The sequence below is a fragment of the Carcharhinus amblyrhynchos genome, chromosome 15 (assembly GCF_965287045.1).
Source record: "Carcharhinus amblyrhynchos chromosome 15, sCarAmb.v2.hapA, whole genome shotgun sequence".
NCBI classification, from domain to species: domain Eukaryota; kingdom Metazoa; phylum Chordata; class Chondrichthyes; order Carcharhiniformes; family Carcharhinidae; genus Carcharhinus; species Carcharhinus amblyrhynchos.
In genome coordinates this window covers 55963826-55989221 of record NC_137338.1, presented here as the reverse complement: position 1 = coordinate 55989221, position 25396 = coordinate 55963826, and the positions used below count along the sequence as shown (strand labels likewise).

The 25396-nt window shown below is 43.5% G+C and overlaps 1 protein-coding gene across 1 annotated transcript in view; it reads left to right on the top strand.

The window, feature by feature from the left end:
* Positions 1-25056, top strand: part of arhgap31 (Rho GTPase activating protein 31) — a 99202-nt gene extending 74146 nt beyond the window's left edge. Inside the window, exons 7-12 of the mRNA XM_080203978.1 lie at positions 830-1028; positions 4909-5033; positions 7567-7626; positions 11424-12044; positions 13208-13497; positions 21849-25056. Coding sequence (XP_080060104.1) covers positions 830-1028; positions 4909-5033; positions 7567-7626; positions 11424-12044; positions 13208-13497; positions 21849-24056 — 3503 coding nt within the window. The 3' untranslated portion in view covers positions 24057-25056. The remainder of the gene's footprint in view (positions 1-829; positions 1029-4908; positions 5034-7566; positions 7627-11423; positions 12045-13207; positions 13498-21848) is intronic.
* The last annotated feature ends 340 nt before the right edge of the window (positions 25057-25396 follow it).

Genomic DNA, 25396 nt, shown 5'->3' with positions numbered 1-25396 from the left:
GAGATGACAGAGTGACACTCCGACCTGTGGAACTCTACTTCAGTATGAATCAGCACTTCCAGTAGAGCAGGAAATCAGGAAGAAGCAGAAAGCTTAAATAAAATTAGAATATTTTTACTTTGAAAGTGGTGTAAATTGGAAGTTCATCTAGCATTTCAAATTTAATAAGGAAAATCTCTCCCTTTAAATAGTGAGTACTGGAGTTCAAACAACATTCTAGCAAATAAAACGATCTTAAATTGCACTTGGTGTTTAAAGGTTACGAAATTTAGTGCAATGCTGTCCTGGCCTCATGGTTATATAGTGTAAAAAAGAAGAAATTTGCATTTATATCGGGCCTTTCATGACCTCAGGGCTTCCAAAATTCTTCATGATCAGTGAAGCAGTTTTGGAGTATCAGCAAAGTTGTAACATAAGAAATGCCTTAATTTGCACAGCAAGCTCCCACAAGCAGCAATGAAACAAGGACTGTGTAACATAGTCTAACGGTTTTGGCTGAGGGATAAATATCGGCCCAGACACTGGGAGAACTTTCTTTCCCTTCTTCAAATAGTGCGCTGGGATCTGTGAGCCCAGTCGATTGAGCAGATGGGGCACCTAGTTTTCATGTTCACTTGGTCGAATGGAACCAGGAATATTCCAGTTCATTACCAACTGGATAAATGGGTACAAGGGGTTCTTTTAAATGGTTTCCGGGGTTGTCATCTAAATTCAAAATTTAGATGCTTCCAGACGGTATATTTATAATGTATGTGAATGATCAAAAGGCACAAAGAGTGTACATCTTGGTAAACATTATTATCCTTTTCACTATGATGTACCCCCACAGTACACAATCCTATCGCTAAGTGCAAGTCACTTCCTATTGTGTCGCCATCGATGAAGCTTTTAACCTTGGAGGAGGCCCAGGCCAGGACACTGAAACCGGACCATCCTGCTCGTCTTGAAAAATTGCAAACTGCTCCAATGGACACCGGACCTGCTGCCGGGACTATTTATCATACAGTCATTGATCTGCCAGACCCGAGGTAAGCACACTTCTCCAGTTCAATTCCTTTTGTGTCACAATCCACAAACCCAGACAGAACTTACCTTCTCTCCCTGCATCTCCCACATTATACCTTCGCAGCTGTTCCCAACCAGTGTGCCACGGCACATTAGTATGCCATGAAAACCCTCTAAGTGTACCACAAAAAAGATTCAGCATGTGGCATAGTGTTAGCACTGCTGCCTCACAGCTCCAGGGAACTGGGTTCAATTCCCAGCTTGGGTCCCTGTCTTGTGGAGTTTCCTTGTTCTCCCTGTGTCTGCGTGGGTTTCCTCCAGGTGCCCAGGTTTCCTCCCACAGTCCAAAGATGTGTGGGTTAGGTGCATTGGCCATGCTAAATTTGCCCCTTCGTGTCCCAGGATGTGTAGATTAGAGGGATTAGCGGGGTAAATATGTAGGCTTACAGGGATAAGGCCCAGGTGAGATGGTTGTCAATGCAGACTCGATGGGCTGAATGGCCTCCTTCTTCACTGTAGAGTTTTTATGATTCTATGACATAAAAATTCATGTAATTTAAAAACTAAAACTAACCTTCGTCTTCAGTTCTGTGGTTGACATCTCCAAGACCCAATGATTCTTGGGCTGGGAAAGAGCCGCACAGGCGTGATTCTGATTTTTTACGTTGGTCAGTCCCATGCACGTGACCAGCAGGACTCGGAGCTGAAAACAAAGGTCCCTTGCACCTTCACAAGAAGTGAAAATTCAAAAAGGGCACAAAAACCCTGAGAGAAGTGACAAAGACAGAGAGAAAATAGAAACAAACAGATGAGAGGACATGCAGAAGTTAAAAACAAAGTTTTCAGTAAGGGAAGAAGACAGAGACAATGAGAGGTGTTCCTCACAATAGTTTCATAGTGTAGAGGTGTTCATGATATATAAAAGAGTGGGAACCAATGCGTTATACATGATATGCCATTTGTATTAATTACTTAGCTTTTCTAAAAATTTAGGCTCTAGAGGGTGGTTTCACTTAAATCTGTTACCGCTTAATTATTTTGAACTTTAAAAATGATTTTAAGTTTGTTAATGCTGTAGCGGTGTTGGAACAAAACACACCGGGCAGCAAGTTGCTGTATTCAGTTCTCAAAGAAGCTGACAACTCAGTTCCAGTGGGCCAAGGATAAGAAATAATAACCAGGGTCAGTATCAAGCAAACACTAGGTTAAACACCAGGTTTGTGACATTGTTTTCGAAATGGGAGTGTGGGGTGGAGAGACAAAGAGGTTTGGTGAGGGAATTCCAGGGCTCTGGGCCAATCAGGTTGGAGGTGTTGTGGATAGTTTGGAGGGATGTCAGAAGTTGCAACGTGACTTAGATAGGATGCAAGACTGGGCGGAGAAGTGGCAGATGGACTTCAACCCGGATAAGTGTGTGGTGGTTCATTTTGGTAGGTCAAATGGGATGAAGGAGTATAATATCAAGGGTAAGACTCTTAGCAGTGTAGAGGATCAGAAGGACCTTGGGGTCCAGGTTCATAGGACTCTCAAATCGGCTCCGCAGTAGAGGATGTGGTTAAGAAGGCGTATGGTGCACTGGCCTTCATCAATCAAGGAATCGAGTTTAGAGGTTGGGAAATAATTCTGCAGCTGTATAAGACCCTGGTCAGACCCCACCTGGAGTACTGTGCTTAGCTCTGGTCGCCTCATTACAGGAAGGATGTGGAAGCCGTTGAAAGGGTGCAGAGGAGATTTACAAGGATGTTGCCTGGATTGGGTGGCATGCCTTTTGAGGATAGGTTGAGAGAGCTCAGTCTTTTCTCCTTGGAGAGACGAAGGATGAGAGGTGACCTGATAGAGGTGTATAAGATGTTGAGAGGTATTGATCGGGTGGATTCTCAGAGGCTTTTTCGCAGGACTGAAATGGCTGCCACAAGAGGACACAGGTTTAAGGTGCTGGGGAGTAGGTACGGAGGAGATATCAGAGCTAAGTTTTTCACTCAGAGGGTGGTGGGTGCATAGAATCAGCTGCCAGCAGTGGTGGTGGAGGCGGATTCAATAGGGTCTTTTCAGAGACTTCTGGATGAGTACATGGGACTTAGTAGGATTGAGATATGTTCAGCACAATTTGTGGGCCAAAGGGCCTGCTTGTGCTGTAGTTTTTCTATGATCTATGTTCTATGAGGACCAATGATTAGGTTAAGAAAATGGACAACAGGACAGAATTGGAAGACTGCTGAACTTTCAGAGCTTTGTGGGTCTGACAGAGATAGGGACTAGTGAGACCAAGGGATAAGTTGAACACATGGATGAAAATCAAATAGCCTAACAATACTCATTGTCTATGTGAGATATTATGAGATCTCAGAAGGCAAAAGTAGTATCATGTTTACACTGAGGGGAATTAGAATGTGGCAATCACTGCTAGAGTAATCCATAAAGTCTTTCAAAAGGGATCTCAACAGCTGTTTGGAAAAGAGAAAAAATAAAGGGTTCTAAAGTGTAAGTAGACTAGGAGGCTTATGGAGGAAAACAGACAGTCTTCTGCTGTGCTATAACATTCCATGATTTAACATGCTAATCAGCATTTAGTTTTGTTGCCTAGTTACCCCGACAGGCAATCTATCTCCCTTTGATGTTTATCTGGAATAGGGAGAGAGAGAAAATGGTTTGAAAATGCATGTGTTTCTGAAAACCAAAGGAAGGAAAATACAAGTTATTATCAGACAACAACTCGCAAACAACTGAATGTCAATTCAGGTGAATGATGCTGTTTAATTAAAGAAGTTTGATGAACTGAACCATAGAGTTTAACATCCAGTCTCTACTGAAGTCACTGATTTCAGCTGAGGTGCTAAGGAGGAGCTCTACAATTGACTGCAGCATCCCTATGGGAGGAAGAGACTCAGAGACAATAAGCCATTGATCCTGATCCTGATTACTAACCAACAGGGGACCATTCATGGCGAATTGGAGGCTTATCTCACTTATAACAACAGAGGTTTGCAGAACGTCAGGATAATTTCAGGGCTGAATATTTGCTGAATAAATCCTGTTTCATTTTGATAAATGCCATTCTGGGCTCTCCAGTGATGTTTTAAGGGAGTTTACTGCACAATTCTGAAAATGATGTGGCATTCAATTTATCGTTGATACATATTCCTTTACTTGCATTTTTAATTGTTGTCCTGTAACATTTTTAAAGATACAGTGAGGGGGAATGTTAGCTGCACTCATTCAAGGTGGATAGCTGAGTGTGGGTTTATTACTAATCAGTACTGGGAAGGTGGGATGAGGTTATTGCCTTTTGGGGGTGCAAGCCTGCACGTAGTCATGCAGAGTGATAGTCTTGGAACGATAATACTTTGTTAAGTGAATGTTTTCAGCTGACAGTGGAAATCATCGCAGTGGAAGTGACAATGCACTAACTGACTGCACCATCATATCCCATGTGATACGGAACAATTGCATTCCATTGGTTTGGTTTGTCTGGGAATCCTGGAATTCAGAACTGAGTTGAAATTTTACATCTGGGCAGCAATGATTAGCACTGCTGCCTCACAGTGCCAGGGACCCGGGTTCGATTCCCGGCTTGGGTCACTCTCTGTGTGGAGTCTGCACTTTCTCCCCACATCTGCGTGGATTTCCTCTGGATGCTCTAGTTTCCTCCCATAGTCCGAAAAACATTTTGGTTAGGTGCATTGGCCATGCTAAATTCTCCTGCAGTGTACCCAAACAGGCGGTGGAATGTGGCAAGTAGGAAATTTTCATAGTAATTTCATTGCAATGTCAATGTAAGCCTACTTGTAACAGTAATAAAAAAGACTTAAACTTGCATTTTGTAAAAGGTTTTCATATGTAATATAAACTAGGCATGTTGTTATGCCTGTGATTGAACTGTAAGGACAATGTCTCTTCTTCCAGGAGAAAACTTCCTGCAAAGACAAAGAAATGGAAATCCATATTTAACCTGGGGCGATCAGGAAATGATTCAAAGGGTAAACTAAACAGGAACGGCAGCGTGTTTGTGAGAGGACGTCAATTTTCAGGTAAGGAGAATACTGACACCTGGTGGCAATCATTTTAGTAATCACAACAGGCCTGCATTTTTCAAACAGTTTGGGGAAATTAAAGGAAACTTAAGGCCCAATTTTACCAAAAAGTTGTGCCCATTTGCAGGCATAAAAACTTGGTAAAGTCGGGTATGAGGTGAGTAGTGCGATCCATGCCTGCTTCCAAGCCCATTCCCCCTTTGCCAAGCGTCTAAAATGGCCGCGATCAGCACCGTGCCCAAAGAGGGCACGATGTCGATTTAAATGCAGTTGCATGCATTTAAATTGACTTAATGGGCTGGATGCCCAAACTTACCGGCATTTCCCCTTTATCACCGTGTTCGCCGATCCAGATTCGGAGTGAAACAGACATGGTCCACAAAGGTCTGTTTCGGGAGCTCCAGCTTCTGAGGAGGTAAGGTCAGAGCTTCTAGTGACTCTCTAACTCAGATCGGTGGGGGAGGAGGAGGGAGACAGGCCAGATCGTTCTCTGGTGGGGGAGGGGAGGAGGAAAGAGGCGGGGCTGATCACTCTCTGGTGGGGGAGGAGGGCCAGATCGTTCTCTGGTAGGGAAGGGAAGCAGGAGGAGGTGGGCCAGATTGTTCTCCGATGGAGTAGAGGGGGAGAGGGGTATTGAGGAGGAGGAGGAGGTGGGCCAGATTGTTCTCCGATGGAGTAGAGGGGGAGAGGGGTATTGAGGAGGAGGAGGAGGTGGGCCAGATGGATCTCCGATGGAGTAGAGGGGGAGAGGGGTATTGAGGAGGAGGAGGAGGTGGGCCAGATTGTTCTCTGATGGAGTAGAGGGGGAGAGGGGTATTGAGGAGGAGGAGGAGGTGGGCCAGATGGATCTCCGATGGAGTAGGGGGGGAGAGGGGTATTGAGGAGGAGGAGGTGGGCCAGATTGTTCTCCGATGGAGTAGAGGGGGAGAGGGGTATTGAGGAGGAGGAGGAGGTGGGCCAGATGGATCTCCGATGGAATAGAGGGGGAGAGAGGTATTGAGGAGGAGGAGGAGGTGGGCCAGATGGATCTCCGATGGAATAGAGGGGGAGAGAGGTATTGAGGAGGAGGAGGAGGTGGGCCAGATGGATCTCTGGTGGAGGGAGGCTTCTGCAGCGCTATTCAGAATCGCTGATTTTTTTTCAGGCAGCATGCATAAGGGGGCGCCAGTGGTGTTTCACTCCAGCAGGGTTTATAACAGGTCCCCACAGAGAGCTAGCGGCCGCCCCTGCTGGAGTGAAGAGGGGCCTGAGAGGCCCCACCAGGATGGGGTAAACAGGGGTGCCTCCAAGGTATACCCCTCCACTGCCTCCAGCTTGGCAGTGCCAGCCTGGCCCCCAGCGCTTCCAAAGAGGCAAAGTGGCAGTCCCCAGGGAGCACCTTGGCACTGCCAACCAGACATCAGGCAGTGCCAAGGGGGCAGGATCTATGGGGACAGTCAGTGGGGATGAGGGCCCTGCTGCCACTTTGCAGCAGGAATTTATTTCAGACATGCTAATGTCCCTATAGTTTGAGATCCTGGTACTCACAAGCTCTAACTGTGGGCTGAAATGGTATGAAAATGACAGAACTGTATTCAGTTGTAGCAAAATGGTAGATTGGAAAGGCCCTACTGCAGATATAACAATGCTGCTATGTATGTTGTATTTGACATTTCCTTATAATAACACAGGTTATTTTCCAATGTACCTGATGTATGATTGTTTTCACTCTGGCGTAGAAGCCCTAGAAGATTTCTAAAACTACAAAAATCAGATGTTTTCACAAAACATGATTAAAATCCATTATAACATGTACAGAATTTAATATAACAAATGCTTGGAAAGAACGTGCATTGATATAACACTCTTTATGACCTGAGGATGTCCCAAAGCATTTTATAGCCACTGTAGAACTGTTCACTTGAAGTGGTAGTTGTTGTAATGTACGGAAACCCAGCCACTTTACAAACAGCAAGAGATTGACCAGACTCTCTGTTTTTGGGAGGTTAGTTGAGAGATAAATATTGGCCAGTTTTCCCGGAGAACTCCCATGCTCTTCTCAACCAGCGCCAGCAATCACTGTCCAGACATCTGAGCGTGCAGCTAATGCCCCTGACAATGTAGCATTCCATCAGTACTGCACTGGGCTTTCAGCTTATACGCTCAAGTCTCTGGAACTTGAACTAACAACCTTCTGATTCAGAGGTGACAATGGGTGAGATTTTCTGGCTGTGATCACCCCAAAGTCAGAAATTCCCACCCAATGTCAACAGACGGTTGCGTAGTCCACCTCTACCTGCTACAATTCTCATGGTGGGCAGGATGGGAAAATTCCATCCCCATTGTGTCCACCAAGCCAAGGTTAACAGCAAAAGGTTGCAATCCAACATTGTAGTACAGGGCATTGGCATAAATGATCAAGCTTTGCCCAGAGTGTAATGTATGAACATACTTATTAGATGGTAGTCTTGTGACTGCCTCCCCAGTTTTATTATTCTGACCATATTTCTCACTGACCAGGTCTCTGTTCTTTTTGTTTGTGTTCAAACAGAAAAGGCAAACATTCGACCTGCTAAGAGTATGGAGTCCCTTTGTTCTTTGTCAACAGAAGGTAAGACATTCTGTCCGGTGAGTTATTTCACATTCTCATATTTCTGAAGGAAAATGGAGTGCAACCTAGTGTTAAATCCAGCCTGAAATCAGCAGTGTTGTAAAAGGCAATGCACCAGATTAACGTAACCGAAGGTTCAATATTAAAAATGCAGCATTTGCAACATGAGAACACACTGAGAAAGCATTCCATTCTGCCTGACATCACCCCAAGACTGTTACAGCTTGACTGGCAAATTACCTGCAGTGGGATACAGTAAAGGGAGAGCCATTGTGAGGATCCTTAGTGTAAAGAAAAGCAAACAACAAATTCGCAATCATCTTGGCATCCTTTTCAGAGATGTGTCTCATCTCCTCCAATTGAGTCTTCTTTCATTTGTGAATACCAGTGGTATAATTCAGTGCACTTATTATTTAAACTGCTGAGCTTGGGAATACAAGGGAAGAAAATTAAGATTAAAAGAAGCACAAATCATTAAGAAGCAGTGCTCACAGATTCATTGTATCTTTTTCTGTCATTTGATTTGATTTATTGTCACATGTATTAACATGTTTCAATAAATGATTGTTTCTTGCGTGCAATACAGACAAAACATGCCGTTCATAGAGAAGGAAATGAGAAAGTGCAGAATGTGGTGTTGCAGTCATAGCTAGGGTGTAGAGAAAGATCAACTGAATGCAAGGTAAGTCTATTCAAAAGTCTGACAGCAGCAGGGAAGAAGCTGTTCTTGAGTTGGTTGGTACGTGAATTCAGACTTTTCTATCTTTTCCCTGACGGAAGAAGGTGGAAGAAAGAATGTCCATGGGGTCCTTTGCCAAGGCAGTGGGAAGTGTAGACAGAGTCAGTGGAGGGAAGGCTGGCTTGCGGATGGATTGGGCTACATTCACAACCTTTTGTAGTTTCTTGCGGTCTTGGGCAGAGGGGGAGACATACCAAGCTGTGATACAACCAGAAAGAATGCTTTCTATGGTGCATCTGTAAAAGTTGGTGAGAATTGTAGCTGACATGCCAAATTTCCTAATCTTCTGAGAAAGCAGAGGTATTGATGGGCTTTCCTAACTATAGTATCAGCATGGGGGGAGTCCAGGACAGGTCGTTGGTGATCTGGACACCTAAAACTTGAAGCTCTCGACCCTTTCTACTTCATCTCCATTGATGTAGCCAGAGGCTTTAAGCTTCTGAAGTCGATGACAATCTCCTTCGTTTTGTTGACGTTGAGGGAGAGATTATTGCTGCCATATCAGTTCACCAGATTCTCTACCTCATTCCTGTACTCTTTCTCTTCATTGTTTGAGATCCAACCCACTATGGTGTCAGGTTGAATAGCTGGCACATCTATTTTCTGCATCCATCATTTAAACAAAAATATTAGAAATTATGGCCAAAATTGTTTCTAAAAAAGAAATCAGTGTTAAAACTTAATGATAATTCTTGCTTCACAGTGGCTTAATGGGTAATTGAAACAATGGTGTGATGCTCAGTCATTGGTAGGTCCAAGATTTGATTACTGCAATGTAATCTCATCAACGGCTACAATGGGTTTCCGTATGTAGCTTTAGTGCCTTTGGGACATTAACAGAAAAATTGCTGACGATACCTGCCTTTCATTATTGTTTGAGGACAAGATTGCCTTTGAACTAGGATGACTCCTATTTTTAGAAAGTGATCAATTTGATGGTGAGATTGTAACATAAATTCCAGGAGAGGGATGAAGTTGGACCAATTCAATTTATTACATTCTTTATTCATTTATGGGAAGTGGGTGTCCGAACCAGCTTCTATTGTCCATGTCCCCCCATGGTGGCACAGTGGCACAATGGTTAGTACTCACAGCACCAGAAACTTAGGTTGAATTCCGGCCTTGGTCACGTCGTGGAGTTTGCACATCCTCCCCATGTCTGCGTGGGTTTCCTCCGGGTGCTCTGGTTTCCTCCCTGGTTCAGAAATGTGCGGGTTAGATTGATTGGCCCTGCTAAGTTGACCCTTTTTCCTCTAGTATTAATAAGATGACAGTTGGATTTCTTAATGAAAGTTTCTTTCTGAAGACTTCTTGGCATCAATTCAGCTTCTTCTCTTTCATTATTTTGTATTTAATGAAACGAGTAATTCCATATTTTTGGCAGAGTGGATAAAATATTCTGGGCATGAATCAAGCTAGATTATACAGAAAAATAAAAACGAATGTGTCTCAAGAAATAGTCTCCCAATGTCAGTACTAATTCTGCCCGTCCCCATTTCCCCACAAATCCTAGTGTTAGTCAGACTGTGCTGCGATTGGGAAAATTATGAGGTTAATTGGAATTAACACCAATCGATCCAACCTATCTTATTCAACCTGCAAAAGTCCAGTCATCCCATTATATCATCCAATTGTTTCTTAAAAGACTCTAGGGTTGTTGCCCCTCCTGCTCTACCTAGAAATTTGTTCCTGTGCTACACACCCACTGAAAAGAATTACTGCCTGACATATGTCCTAAATTTGCTTTTCACCAATTTATGCCTGTGCTCCCTTGGTTCTGGATTATTTTGACTGGAATTCTCTGACCTCGCCTGCAGCTGGGATTCTCCAGTCCCACTACAGTGAATAGAGATTTGGCTGTGTGCCAAATTTTCCATTCTTGCTGGCAGTGGTGGCAGGGTGTACGGAATTAGAGAATTCCGGCCCATGTGTACACTGTTCACAACGTTATGGTACAAGTAATACGAGCATATCCAATTTTCTCCAATCACTTATTTGTTGTACACATATTGTACAGTTAAATTTTAGGTATAAAGCTAATTTTCTCCAATTTCTTCTGGCAACTCAGTCTGACACCAAGAATATCCCTCTGCCTTTTCTTTGCAATGCTTTAAGGGATTAGATGTCTCTCTTTGTCCTGATGATCAAAAGAGGACCCATTAATCAAGGTGTAATCTGACTGTGTCAGAGTTCTGTCTAGTTTTAACATGGCATTTTCTGAAGTTGAACCCTGCAGGTTTGACATTCTGTCCAACATGCTATTTTCTTTTTGATTGCTGTACCATAGCAACTGGATGGGAGTTGATTAAAAGCCCTTTTACCATTCATTGAGTTCAAGTGACACGCCTTTATTTTCCCATTGTGACATTTCACATTTGGCTCCATTGTAATAATTTACAACAACAATATGCTTCTCCTACACACTCTCCTGCACTTTTTAAAAACCTACCTCTTTGATCACACATTCAGCCATTTGACCTAAATTCACCTGTGTCTTGGGTTATATTTTGTTTTATAATATTTTAGTGAAGTATCACAAAGTGTTTCATTTGGTTAAAGGCACTTGATAAACGAAAGTAGTTGTTATGTAGCACCTTCATCATCACAAAAACATAAGAAAGTTGGATGCAACTGTATTACATGTACCAATTTAAAAAGTGAGATAGATGTCCAACAATAAGTCATTCCCCTTCTCTCTTGTTCAGGGAATAGCTCATGGTCTGAGGAGAGTTGAGTAAAATGTTTCCATATCAAAAGGGAGGTGAAATGGAAAAGAATTTAGACCCTGGGCCCTGGTTCGATTCTTGGCTTGGGTCACTGTCTGTGGGGAATCCGCATGTTCTTCCTATGTCAGAGTTTGTTTCCTCTGGGTGCTCCAGTTTCCTCCCACAGTCTGAAAGACATGCTGGTTTGGTGCATTGGCCATGCTAAATTCTCCATCAGTGTTCCCAAGCAGGTGCCAGAGTGTAACGACTAGGGGATTTCCACAGTAATTTCATTGCAGTATTAATATAAGCCTACTTATGACACTAATAAATAAAACTATTTCTGTTCTTAGATGACGACAAGGGAGGTCGGTTTAAACATGCTGCTGTTCTTGGAGGAAACCTCTCGCCATCATTGAAATCCCACACACTTGGCTCAGGAAGCTCTTATAGTCTAGGCAGGAGGCACAGCGATTGGGATCAGGAAGATCTCATTGGGGCTATTGGAGGATGTGCCAGTAATGTTGGTCAAGAAACACCTGCCAAGGAGCCAGCACCATTCAGGGCACAACCAGAGCAGCTGAAAGTTTTCCGTGGCGATTCCTTCAATAAATCAGAACCAACATCACCGAAGACTAGGCGGTTGTTTTATTCAACAAATCCCAATGATTCTTCAACAAAATCTAATTTCCCAAGCAACCTGTTTCCCCTTGAAGCATCACCACGACATCACAGAAAGCCAATGGCATTGAATATTTCTGAGCCTTACTCTGTGTCTGTGCCACTACGTGTCTCAGGAATTATCAACCCCAGCACCACAACCTGTAAGGAAGCACAAAATCTGAAAGACTCAGGTCTACAACAGTCAGCAAATAGAACATCACAAGATGAAGGCAGTACTCTACCCAGAACCATGGAAAGAGAAGGAGATCTGCCCAGTGGGCAGTCCAATTCAGAAAGACTCAAACTGAATGGTATGTTCCACACTCTGAATGGATACTCTTTTTCTCCCCTGAGTGGTGCCCATGAAATGTGTTTAGCACCTTATTGTGCTAACTTCAAGTAAAGTATTAAGGAGTTGGCTATGTTTGTTTTTTTCCAGTAGTCAGTCAACTGTAAGATTTTAAATTGATTCATTGTTATATCTCTTGTCAAAATCAGTTTGGTTAAACATGAAACACACAGAAGGCTATCTCTTCATAAATGTCCTAAAAGTTTTATGATTTTTTTAAATTGTTTGAGGGATATGGGCATCGCTGCCTGGGCCAGTAAATATATTCATCCCTATTTTCCCTTGAGCTGAGTACATTTGCTGTGTGCCTGGAGTCATACATAGGCTAGACCATGTAGGACAACAGAATTCCTTCCCTAAAGGAAATTAGTGAACCGGATGGGTTTCTACAAAAATCAACAATGGTTTCATGGTCATCATTATATTTTTAATTCCAGATTTTTACTGAATTCAGATTTCACCATCTGCCATGGTGGGATACAAACCTGGGTCCCCTGGCTCTGTAGATTACTAGCCCAGCGACAATACCACCATGTCACTACCTCAGCATGGTATTAAACTGTACTTTTTAGGAAATATTTCCATCTTCTATCCCTTATTTATTTCCCTTTTGTAAATAGTTTTGGTGGCAATTAGGGTGAGAACTGAAGGTCTCAGTGGCCTAGAGGAGATATATGAGGTGCGCGCTTTCTTTGATTGTTAAGCAGTGATTAGTTGGAAGGAGTTACTATTAGAAGAGGACAGTATTGAAGTTGGCTACAATGTCCTTCCTCATTGGTTAGCCTTTTAACATTCAACTATTGCAGATGAATAAAGATTTCCCAAACAGTAAGAACCTTCCAGGCGAGGAAGAGAGAAATAACCATGTCATTTCAAAATATTACTTTGATTTATGGTTTATCATTTTCAATTTCTTCACATTGTCAAAGTAAAGATTTTTCACTTCTTGTTTTACATCGCTGGACATATCACCAATAGAATTTTAGTATCTGGAAGATTACAGAATAACTTGTACTGGGAGAGGTGAAATAGATTTCAATGGCCAGTTTACTAGGCGTCTGTGGATACTTTAATCCATTACATTTATCTAAATCGAAAAATCCATCTTCTTTTTCTCCTATTTAGATGACCAGGAAATTGAAAAATCCCAATTGCAGCTTGAGCTCCTTGCTGATTCCTCAAATTCACTGTCACAAAATCAGCTGCCACCTTTCCCAAATCCCACATGTCAGCACTCTGATCCATTGCAGCCCATCACACCATCGTCCAGCTCACCCACTTCTCCAAATCTCCCTGAGAAAACAAAGCAGGATGAAACCCATCCATCAGTTACTCCTCTAATAAGGGAATCATGTGAAAATGGACACCAAAGAGCTTGGATGAGCAATACAGAAGAGCAACCGGCAACGAAACAGGTGAGTACATTACCGTTTTGAATCATTTGACAGAACGTGAGTACTTTTCAGATCTAGCGCTGTAGAATAGAGATATCAAAAGTGTGCCACATGGGTGACAATTATATTTTACAGTGAAGCCTCCAGCTTTCTGGTTATTCACTGGAATTATTGTTGAACAATTAGATGTTCCATTGTACAATCAGTTAACGTGTTTGGAGAGTTTTGATCTTGGGTAAGACAACAGCACAGGTCCTTTTGATTCAGTTGCCCATTATAAGCCTTCCATTGTTTGCTGGAGCGGAGAGAGAGCTAAGATTTTACCTGTTAAAAACCTGTCTAAAATAAGTTTAAAGCACTTTACTCTTTGTAGAACTGTTTAAAGCATTTATTTATTGTATTTACTGCTTTAAGAATTCTGAGGGTGTGGTGAAAAGGCATTTGTGGACCAGCCTGCTTTAATTATCAAGGGGCCACACGGTGAAGCCTTCCATTGTTTGCTGGAGCGGAGAGAGAGCTAAGATTTTACCTGTTAAAAACCTGTCTAAAATAAGTTTAAAGCACTTTACTCTTTGTAGAACTGTTTAAAGCATTTATTTATTGTATTTACTGCTTTAAGAATTCTGAGGGTGTGGTGAAAAGGCATTTGTGGACCAGCCTGCTTTAAATCAGCGCCAGGTTTAAAAGGAGGCCTGGTGTAGACAGCGGGCAGCGTCTGAGCGGGCAGCGGAGTGAGGGGGAAGCAGAGTGAGTTAATAGGGCTTAATATCAAAAAGGGCTTGGAGGAAAAAGGCCAGGTGAGTTTGTTTGAAAAAAAAACAAGGAAAAAAAATTTTTTCAAAACTACTACAGCAAGAAACAAGGAAAAATATTTTTTTCCCCATAAAAAATTACAGTGAATAATGGAGGGGCATGTGATGTGTGGTTTCTGTATGATGTGGGAACTGGCGGACCCCAGGGTCCTTCCCAGTGACCATGTCTGCAGTAAGTGCAGGTTGCTGGAGGAGCTCCAGCTCAAGGTGGATGAGCTGGCCTCTGAGCTACAGACACTGAGGCTCATCAAGGGGAGAGAGGGTGCCCCTAGACTGGCTAAATCTAAGGGTCAGGGACAAAAGGGGACTGCTGGGAGGAGGAGGAAGGGGGGTGAGGAGCGGAGGCCTCAGCCTCTTAATCTGCATAACAGGTTTGAGGTTCTTGCTTCCACTCTGGAAGAGGACGAGGGAGGTGAGGTTGGTGAGCAAACTGCACACGGTACAGTGATGCAGCAGTACATAGGCAAAGAGAAGGGGAAAAGGAACGTGGTAGTGATTGGAGATAGTGGGGTGAAGAGTATTAGTGATTGGAGATAGTGGGGTGAAGAGTATTGACACTGTCCTTTGTCACAATGACAAAGTGCACAGAAGGGTGTGTTGTCTGCCTGGTGCTCGGGTACAGGATGTCACAGCTGGGCTGCAGAGGAACCTGGAGTGGGAGGGTGAGAACCCGGTCGTTGTAGTACATGTGGGTGCCGGCGACGTAGGCAAAGTGCGGACTGAGGATCTGGGGAGGGAGTATGAGAAGCTGGGAATGGAATTAAAAAGTAGAACCGACAAGGTGGTCGTCTCTGGGCTACTGCCTGAACTGAGTGCAGACGGGCGTAGGATTGACAGGATAAAGGAAGTGAATGGGTGGCTCAGGGATTGGTGTGGGAGGAATGGGTTCGAATTTATGGGGCATTGGCACCAGTATTGGGGTAGGTGGGACTTGTTCGGGCGGGATGGGGTTGGTCTGAATCGTGCTGGGACCAGAGTGTTGGCGAATCGAGTAAAGAGGACTGTAGACAGGGCTTTAAACTAATTAGGGGGGGGGAGGGTGCGAGGGTAGGTGACGCTACGAGGTCTAAAGTTAAGGATAGGGTACAGGTAAGGGAAGAGGCCGAGGATGTCCCAATTGGTGGCGTTACGGCAAATAGGGTCCAGGTGAAGGCTGGGATGAAAGCACTTTATCTGAATGCACGAAGCATTCGGAATAAAGTGGATGAGCTGGTGGCGCAGATCGACACAAATGGATACGATCTGGTGGCCATTACAGAGACGTGGCTGCAAGGTGACAGGGACTGGGAGATGAATGTACAGGGCTATCAAGTGTTTAGGAAGGATAGGCAGGAGGAAAGAGGGGGTGGCGTAGCTCTGCTGATTAAGGATAGTATCAAGGTGGTAGCAAGGGATGATATCGGAGCCAAAGAGCAGAAAGTGGAATCGTTGTGGGTGGAGATTAGGAACAGCAAAGGGAGGAAGACGCTGGTGGGTGTCGTCTATAGGCCCCCGAATAATGATCTGGAGGTGGGGCGGGCTGTTAACACGCAAATAAGTGCGGCGTGCAGGAATGGGACGGCAGTAGTTATGGGAGATTTCAATCTGCATATTGATTGGTCGACCCATGTTGGACGAGGTGGGCTCGAGGAGGAGTTCCTGGAATGCTGCCGGGATAATTTCCTTGAACAGTGTGTGTTGGAGCCGACGAGGGAGCGAGCTATCTTGGATCTGGTGCTATGTAATGAGGCGGGTAGAATTAGGGACCTTGCGGTGAAGGATCCTCTTGGAGAGAGTGATCATTGTATGGTGGAGTTTCTGGTGCAGATGGAGGAGGAGAAAGTGGGTTCCCGGACACGCGTCCTTTGTTTGAATAGAGGGGAGTATGGTAGGATGAGAGAAGAATTGGCGAATGTGGACTGGGGGAGCGCGTTGGAAGGTAGGTCTGCTGAGGAGCAGTGGAGGATCTTTAAGGAGATCTTTCTTGGTGCTCAGCAGAAATTTATTCCGATGGTTAAAAAGGACAGTAGGAAGAGAGGTAATAAGCCATGGATAACGAAGGAGGTGAAGGAAAGTGTTAAATTAAAAGCGGAGGAATTTAGAGTAGCTAAGAGTAGTGGGCGAGAAGAGGATTGGGAAAGGTTTAAATGTCAACAAAGATTGACAAAGAAGTTGATAAAGGAGGGTAGGAGAAGCTATGAGGCTGGGCTAGCACTTAATATAAAAAAGGATAGCAAGAGTTTTTATAAATATATAAAAAGGAAGAGGCTGGCTAGGGTGAACGTTGGTCCTTTAGAGGATGAGAAAGGGGAGCTAGTGGTAGGGGATGGGGATATGGCTAAGGTCTTGAATAACTTTTTTGTTTCGGTCTTCACGGAGGAGGACGTGAATAATTTGCTGGGTGTTAGCGATGGAAAGGTGGTAGGAATGGAGGGTCTTAATGACATTACTGTTACTAGAGAGGTGGTGCTCGACAGACTGGAGGGGCTGATTGTGGACAAGTCCCCAGGACCGGATGGAATGCATCCGAGGGTTCTGAAAGAAATGGCGGAGGTGATAGTGGATGCCTTGGTGGTTATTTTCCAGACGTCGCTGGATTCCGGGGAAGTGCCGGAAGATTGGAAAACGGCTAATGTTACGCCGTTGTTTAAGAAGGGTGCCAGGCAAAAGGCGGGGAATTATAGGCCGGTTAGTTTAACGTCTGTGGTAGGTAAAATGTTAGAATCCGTCATTAAGCAGGAAATTGCGAGGCATCTTGAAGGGAATTGCTTGATAGGGCGGACGCAACACGGTTTCATTAAAGGGAAGTCGTGTCTGACAAATTTACTGGAGTTCTATGAGGATGTGTCTAGGGCAGTGGATAGAGGAGAGCCGGTGGATGTGGTCTTTCTGGATTTTCAGAAGGCGTTTGACAAGGTACCTCACAAGAGGTTATTGCAGAAGGTCAGGGGACATGGAGTTGGGGGTAGGGTGTTAGCGTGGATAGAGGATTGGTTGTCAAATAGGAGGCAGAGAGTGGGGGTCAATGGGTGCTATTCGGATTGGCGGTTGGTGACTAGTGGGGTGCCCCAGGGGTCGGTGCTGGGGCCTCAGCTATTTACCATTTATATAGATGATCTGGAGGAGGGAACCGAGTGCAGGGTGTCGAAATTTGCTGATGACACCAAGATTGGGGGAAAGGCAAATTGTGCGGAGGGTGTGGAGAGTCTGCAGAAGGATCTAGATAGGCTGGGCGAATGGGCCAGGAAATGGCAAATGGAATTTAATGTTGGCAAGTGTGAGATGGTCCACTTTGGTAGGAAGAATGGTAGGAAGGACTATTACTTACGTGGCGAAAAACTGCAGCAGGCGACGGTGCAGAGGGACCTCAGGGTCCTTGTGCATGAGTCGCAAAAACCCAGCTTGCAGGTGCAGCAGGTGGTCAGGAAGGCGAATGGGATGCTGGCCTTCATAGCGAGGGGGATTGAATATAAAAGTAGGGAGGTCTTGCTGCAGCTGTATAGGGCATTGGTGAGGCCGCAGCTGGAGTACTGTGTGCAGTTTTGGGCACCGCACCTGCGCAAGGATGTTTTGGCCCTGGAGGGAGTGCAGAGGAGGTTTACTAGGCTGATACCGGAGTTGAGGGGATTGAGCTATGAGGAGAGGCTGAATAAACTAGGCTTGTACTCGTTAGAGTTTAGAAGAATGAGGGGAGATCTCATTGAGACGTATAAGATGATGAATGGGATGGATAGGATAGAGGTGGAGAGACTCTTCCCGCTCAAAAAAGACAGTAGGACTAGGGGGCACAGCCTCAAGATAAAGGGGAGGCGGTTTAGAACGGAGTTGAGGAGGAACTTCTTCACTCAAAGGGTGGTGAATCTCTGGAATTCTCTGCCCGTTGAAGTGGTGGAGGCTGCCTCGCTAAATATTTTTAAGAAGCGGGTTGATGGGTTCTTGATAAGAGAGGGGATTAAGGGTTATGGGGAGAGGGCGGGAAAGTGGAACTGAGCCACAACAGATCAGCCATGATCTTATTGAATGGCGGGGCAGGCTCGAAGGGCTAGATGGCCTACTCCTGCTCCTATTTCTTATGTTCTTATGTTCTTATATACTTTTTCAGAAAATCAAGTGCTTTTAGCTGAAATCAGTACAAGCCAGGGATCAAACTGGAAACCTATGTGGCAGAATGATTCACTAGCTGAATTTGATACATATCTGGGGAGAATTCCCAACACAATTATTCACAATGTCACTTGTTGGAGACTCTTCTTCAAAGGAAGGTCCCCTCAGAAGGTCAGACCCCCAATGATGGAATTTGTACCCACCAAATCATGCCATAAAACAACAACTTACAATTTATGTAGTGCCTTTAATGTGGTCAGGTGGGCTTCCCAGGATTAAATCCTGTAACTTCTGATGGAAGTGAATGTTTATGGAAAAGAACATGATTGGAACAAATCCTTGCTAATTTCAGTTTGGAATTTACAACATTCGCACATGACAAGGTTCATTACAACGAGAATACAAAGCTTGTGCTTTAAGGTTGAGGAATCTTTGTTTGCCAGATGCCAAGAATGACAGTTTATCCAACATACTCAGAGTCATCCCATCCAAACTATTCCAGTGGGCAGGAGAAGGGAAATGGCATAGGTTCCAGATCGCTACTCAATCCAGTACCCATCTGATTTCTATCTGCCACATCCAGCAGAACCATCCCAAACATATACGGATTGATTTGAATAAGGCAGCAATGATTCATGACATCATAAACCTTCCATCACATCATTCCCACTCATTACAAAAGTATCAAACACACCCATATTAAACAGTTGTTCAGTGTTGCTAGGTGACAGATAAAGGGCACACGTTGATTCAGACATTCAGCAGGTACTTTAAATATGGTCATAGAAAGTTCATTTTTAATTGTTCCTTTAAACTGGCTGAGAAATGCCTCATGCTCCTGGGCTTCCATTCCCAACACCCACCAATTCCAGAAGCCGCAATGATTTCCCGTGGGAAGTCTCCCTTTGGAAAATGAAGACTATTATAGAGAGAGGCCAGACCTGACAGAACACACCTGCATAATCCACAGCAGAATAATTTTTTTATGTACATTCATGGGACAAGGGCGTCGCTGGCTGGCTAGCATTTATTGCCCATCCTTAGTTGCCTGAGGGTAGTTGAGAGTTAGTCACATTTCTGTGGCTCTGGAGTCATACGTAGGCCAGACCAGGTAAGGATAGTAGACTTCCTTCCCTAAAGGATATTAGTGAACCAGATGGGTTTTCCGACAATCGACAATGGTTTCATGGTCATCAGTAGATTCTTAATGCCAGATATTTATTATTGAACTCAAAGACCACTATGTGCTGTGGTGGGATTCAAACCCAGATCCCCAGAACATTAGGTGAGTTTCTGGATTAATAGTCTAGCAATACCGCTAAGCCACTGCCTCCTTTTATACAGACTGTGGTTTCTCTGCCTCCAATTGATTGATAAACAGTGCTTACAGAGACTAGACTTCACTAACAGTGCTAAGACATCACAAAATCCAATCTCTAGCTGCAGTCTATGTCCACCCCCAGTGTGCCACAATGCCACTGAAAATGTCACAACTGCCTTAAACAATCACTCTTCAAGCAGGTATCTTGAAGTTGAACCGCCTAGATAGGTTTTGCTATCGTGTGGGCCCTTGATGCTGTTGCAAACGTCTAAATGCAACCTGCAACACCCAACGCCGCCCCCCCCCCCGACCCCCCCCAGCTTCTCGTCCCCCATACAACATCCCATCAGAAGTGGTACTATCATGCAAGTCTCCTTTTTGGAATATTTCAATTAGTTTGATCCTGGAAAATGTGGTGGGGTAACCCGTCTCCCTTCTGTTGACTGTGAATCAACATTTATCATTTGGATATTGCCCCTCAGCAAAAATTCTCAGTTTTCTAATCCAAGTGGGATTGTTTTACTCGTGCGGAAAATCCAAAAAACATTTGCGTTTTATACTGCATTACAAACAGAGCTTCCCAATGATTTTTTTTGCACCACAGGGTGTTGATGCTTTTTTTTTGAGAAAAATATCATTTTTCGATCAATATATTGACTAAAAGGGTTTTATCAGCCTTCTATTGTGGTGTAGCACAGATGTCCTCTAGTGGAAGGAATGGGTACGGAATACTTTGTCTTCTCATTGTCATTGGTATGTAAGGACCGGCTCCACAAACTCAAGCTCCTGGACCAGATCTGGCAGTCTTGCATTCCGGAAATTCAGGCACAGAAAGCAATAGATGCTGTTGAAATAAAAACAGGAAATGCTGGAAAAACTCAATTGGTTTGGCAGCAACTGTAAAACAGAGTTAACATTTCAAGTCCAATATGACTCATCTTTGGAACTGAATCCAACAAACACTGCTGAACTTCCAATCGTTAAAACGGATGGACAGAAAATTTAGTGAAGGCCATTAATATCCTCATTTAAATTCTCAGTATGCAGCTCAAGGTCTTATAATTTTGAATTCTTTTCCTGCAGTGCCAGTTTAACTCACTCTCACCTGTGTAATGTATTTGGCTGTCATTTTAAGTCTCACTACAGGAATACAAAATCTTGGTTGATATGTCAGTGCAGAATAGAGGGAGTGTTGGGCTCTCAGAGGTATCATCTTTTAGATGAGATGTTCAGTCCATTAGGGCCTGCCAATTTAAGTGGATGTAAAGGATCCCTTGACGCTATTCAAAGAAGAATGAAAGAGTTCTCCCCAGTGTCTTGGCCAATATTCCTCCCTCAATCAGCAGTTGCAGATTGCCTGGGACATTGCTGCATGCAGATTGGCTGTCACATTTACCCATGTGACATCAGTGGCTACATAAGTATCTGGTTGTTGGTAACGCACCTTGAGGCATTCTGATGAGCTAATAAGATACTTTATAAAGACGGAGGCCGGAATTTTCAAACTATTCATACCAGTGGGATTTTCCCACCCCACTGCAGTGAATAGAGATTTGGCTTGTTGGCAAAATCTTTGTCTTCGCTTCAGCAAGAGCGGGGCATGAATAGTAAGATTGCACCTACAGTTGTTTCTCTTTTTGAATGTGGCGATTCCAACTGAAGTACAGTTCCATAAGAACTCACAATCATCTGGTACTTTGCCTGCCTGCCCACATTTCATGCCTAAGGTAGGACCAGGTGCTGACTACTGATTTGACCCTGAGCAACATCAAAGACAGACATATTCCATGTGTATTTTTCAACAGGAGTAACTGGACAGCACTTGGGTGTAGGAATCCTGCTTGATTTCCTTCCCAGTACTCCAGGATCAATCTAATTCTTTTCTTTAACTGAGATTAGTTAACCCAGCATGATCCCACCACTGAACTTTCTTGATCTATATGTCTAAGAACATGAGACAGTGCACTTACTCAACTAAACTATCCCTTAGCTCAGACCAATATGTAGAAACCCAGAGGCTTATAATGACTGGCAGCAACACTGCCTCGTCGTCTGAAGCATTTCATTTTTCATCAGCAAAAGCAATTAACAAATGTTAACAACCCAATTTCAGTGCACAAAATAAATGCTTCATTGTGCTGTGTGTATTTTCGTAGGACACTGGATCCTCTGTGAAGGAATTTATGGATCAGTTGTGGCCGGATGCTAAGGAGCTCGTAATCACTGAACCAGAGGAGTTCACTGCGATGGACAACTTTCCAGAAAAGGTGGAGGAAAAATCTGTTCAGTCACACGACAAGAGTGATATTGAGAACAAGCCTCTGGCTGATGCTCCAGTGAAACTAAAGTTTAAAGGACATCAAAGAATACACAGTCTTCCTGACCTGTTCTTACAAATCCCACCTCTAATGGTTGAGAGTAACACAGAAGAACTGTGCCTAAACTCTCTAGATAATGTAGATTTAAGTGAAGGAAGCAGCACCAAGATATCTGATCCTAGTCCGATTCAACCTACACAGAGTATATCTACTGAGCCCGTGTTATGTGATTGCTCAAAGGTGGAGCTTAGTCCACTGATAACAGATGAAACGCCAGTCGAGAGCCCACCAGTAGCAAGCTTAGGAATTTCTACCGATTGTTTCATCTCAAAGAATCCCGAATCTTATCCAGATGATTTAATTGATCCTACTTCAGATGAAAAGCATCAATGTCCAAATGTTTCCCATGAATTTCAGTGCTCGGAAGCCTGCATCAGAGATAATATCTCTAACAAACCTGAATCAACCTCAATCACAGATGTTAATCATTCAGGAATATGTTCAGAAGATGTACTGAAGGAATGTACAACAGTGAATGTTTCCGATGTTAAATGTGATCAAAAGGAGCAATTGACAGATACTCAGTCAAATCAGAAATGTGCAGCATCTGAGGCCGATAACAGTGAGTTCCTTTTACCTGAAGACTGGACAGACAGTGACACAGTAAACCAGCCTAGTTCCCATTCACCCCAGCTGGATGAAGCTATGAAAGATGGGGAAGAATGTTTGACATTAATGTCACCAATTGTGACACCAGGTGAAAGGCAGAACACATTATCCCCTGATGTTTGTACAGAGGTAATAATATCTCCAGATGATCTTAACAATAATTCATCTCAATTTGTTAGCAAAGATATTGACTGGAACAATCACATCTCAGAGACTTCGTCACAAATCTGCAATGGTGAGCCTTTAAAAAATGGCTCTAGTCTAACTAAATCTGCAACAATCTCAGAAGAAGCAGAAGGAATCTCTACAAGTAACCAGCTACATGTGTCATCAACTGAAGACAATTCATTATCATCAAAAGACTCAGAGAATTTGTGTGTTATAAGCGCAGGGGCAATGCCATGTTTAAAGTCAGCAGAAAGTGAACCAATAAGAATAATGCCTGAAAGAAATGAGGAAGGCTGCTCAAAGTCCAATGATAAGGCCTCATTACTTGTTTTATATCCCATGGTTAATGACAAGCCTCTTTTATCTGATGTCCATCCAATTAAATCAATCCCAATTGGTGTCAATGCTGTTCGAATGACTTACATGATCAAGACATGTCAAGTCAAAGCCATTCCTGTCATCCCACCAAAAGTGCAGTTTACCCAAGTCCCTCAACCTTTGCCAAAAAATAATCTCACTGCTCCCTCTCTTCCTCTGGATAAAGTGTTAACGATTTTGCAACCTATTACAGTATGTGAACAGAGTCGCCCTGAGAACGAAAATAAACCAGATTCTTCTTTGGTGAATTCTTCAGTAGCTGAATGTAAAGATGGGAAAGAAAATGGTCTCCCACAGTTTCCAATACTGGAACACGGAAGCTGTACAGTTTCACCAGATACCTCACCTCAGCCCAAAGCCACCCAAGCCGCATCAATGGTGAAAAGAAGCTGCAAAGCAAATGGAGAAGATGTATCCAACAGTCCAACCCCCTCAAGAGCGGAACGATCTCCAGTGCAACAAAAGCCTGGCTTTATGCGGCATGCACAGCACAGGTCAAAGGCAGGCAGGCCTCAAAGCCTCATCCTGTTCAGCCCACCTTGGCCTAGTGTGGAACGGCCTTCTCCCATAGACTCCAGCAAGGTGCACCTTAGTCCAGTACAGTGCAGCCCTGAGCAGCAGTCACCATTAGAATTGGATCACTCAGTTCCCAGCAGCTCCCCACATGAACCTAATGACAGTCAGAAAGATGCCGAGCCGGCTGTAACTCTTCGAAGTCGAATGAGCATGCCAAAAAGTGGGCAGAGGCTGGAGACCTCAACAAGTTGTTTCTACCAGCCTCAAAGGAGGTCCATGATATTTGAAAATAGGGGTGGCAGACAAATCGAATGACCATCTTTGCTGAATCTACTAGCTTCAGACTGGCTGCACAAGATTTATTTCTCTGTGACACCTTTCCATCAATATCTGTATGTATTACCCCCCTCCCCCACCACCTACCACCCCCTTCCTCAAGAGCCTATCAAAGTTTTAAAATGTTCATTCGGATGAGCAGGCATGAAAAGATGTAAAGTAGCTGGACTTGTACAAGGTGAGAAATATAGGCTATTCAGCTCAAGTATTTAATAAACAAAGAGTACAAGCTTAATTCTGGCATTGATTGCAACTTAACAATGTTAAAATGAATAAGGATAAATCCAAAATATATAAAGTAATAGTCAAAAAGTTCTTTGAAAATATGTAAGCTTTCTCTAAACTAAATGTGTGCAATGAATATGAGTGAGAGGTGGTCACTGTCGAATTGTATAGTGCTCATCTTACTGACAGTTTACCTCTCTCACAGCAATAGAATGGATGTCCCTGTGTGATTTGCTTGAAGGGTTACATTACTGTAATATTTATTGCACCTTGTAGTAAATTGTGTAAGAAGATGAATGGAGACATTTTGCTATAAGTATTATGAACATGAAGTTATATGTCATTGGTGGCTAATGCACTTCATGATTGACTTTTCATCAACAATGCAAACCACACTGTTCTGTTATTGCTTATTTTACCTGTTAATCTATTACACTTGGTGGTAGAGAAATATCAGTTCGAATTATTGCATCTTCCAAGTTTATATTGATCCAGTTATACCTCATAGAAAACCAAGCCATGGAGAATTGTGTCACTCACGTTTGTCCAAAGCAGATAATCTACAATAGGTGTACTACTGTATTATTTATCTAGATACAGCCATCTCAGAGGATAGACATCACCAATGTTTCTGTAAATGCTTCAACATCTCAGTTTCAATGTTTATACCTGTCTCATGTATGGAAATTATTTCTATATTGTCAAATATTAAATCTAAGTTTGTTTTCCAAGTCTGAGAATTAAAATGTTTGAATACCAGTATACTTCACAAACATTTTGCAATTTTTATTTATTTCACATCGTGAACCTTGATGTGTTGGTTACTCAATGGCTTCAATTTTCAGGCCCTTCACTGTGGGAAACGGAGACAGACAGGGTCAGAAACTCATATGCAGGCTGGTGTACCAGCTTCTTGATCCGATTTAGGTCCTAGAGAGTCATGAGGTGAGTACACAAATAAGCCCATAAAAAAACATAAGTAGTTAATGAAAGCTGAATGAGACCTTTCAATTTCCGAACACAATGGGATGCAATGGAAGTGAGCACCCAATAGCAGGCTGATAGGTCTACAGGTTTTCCCTGCCTGCTGGGGT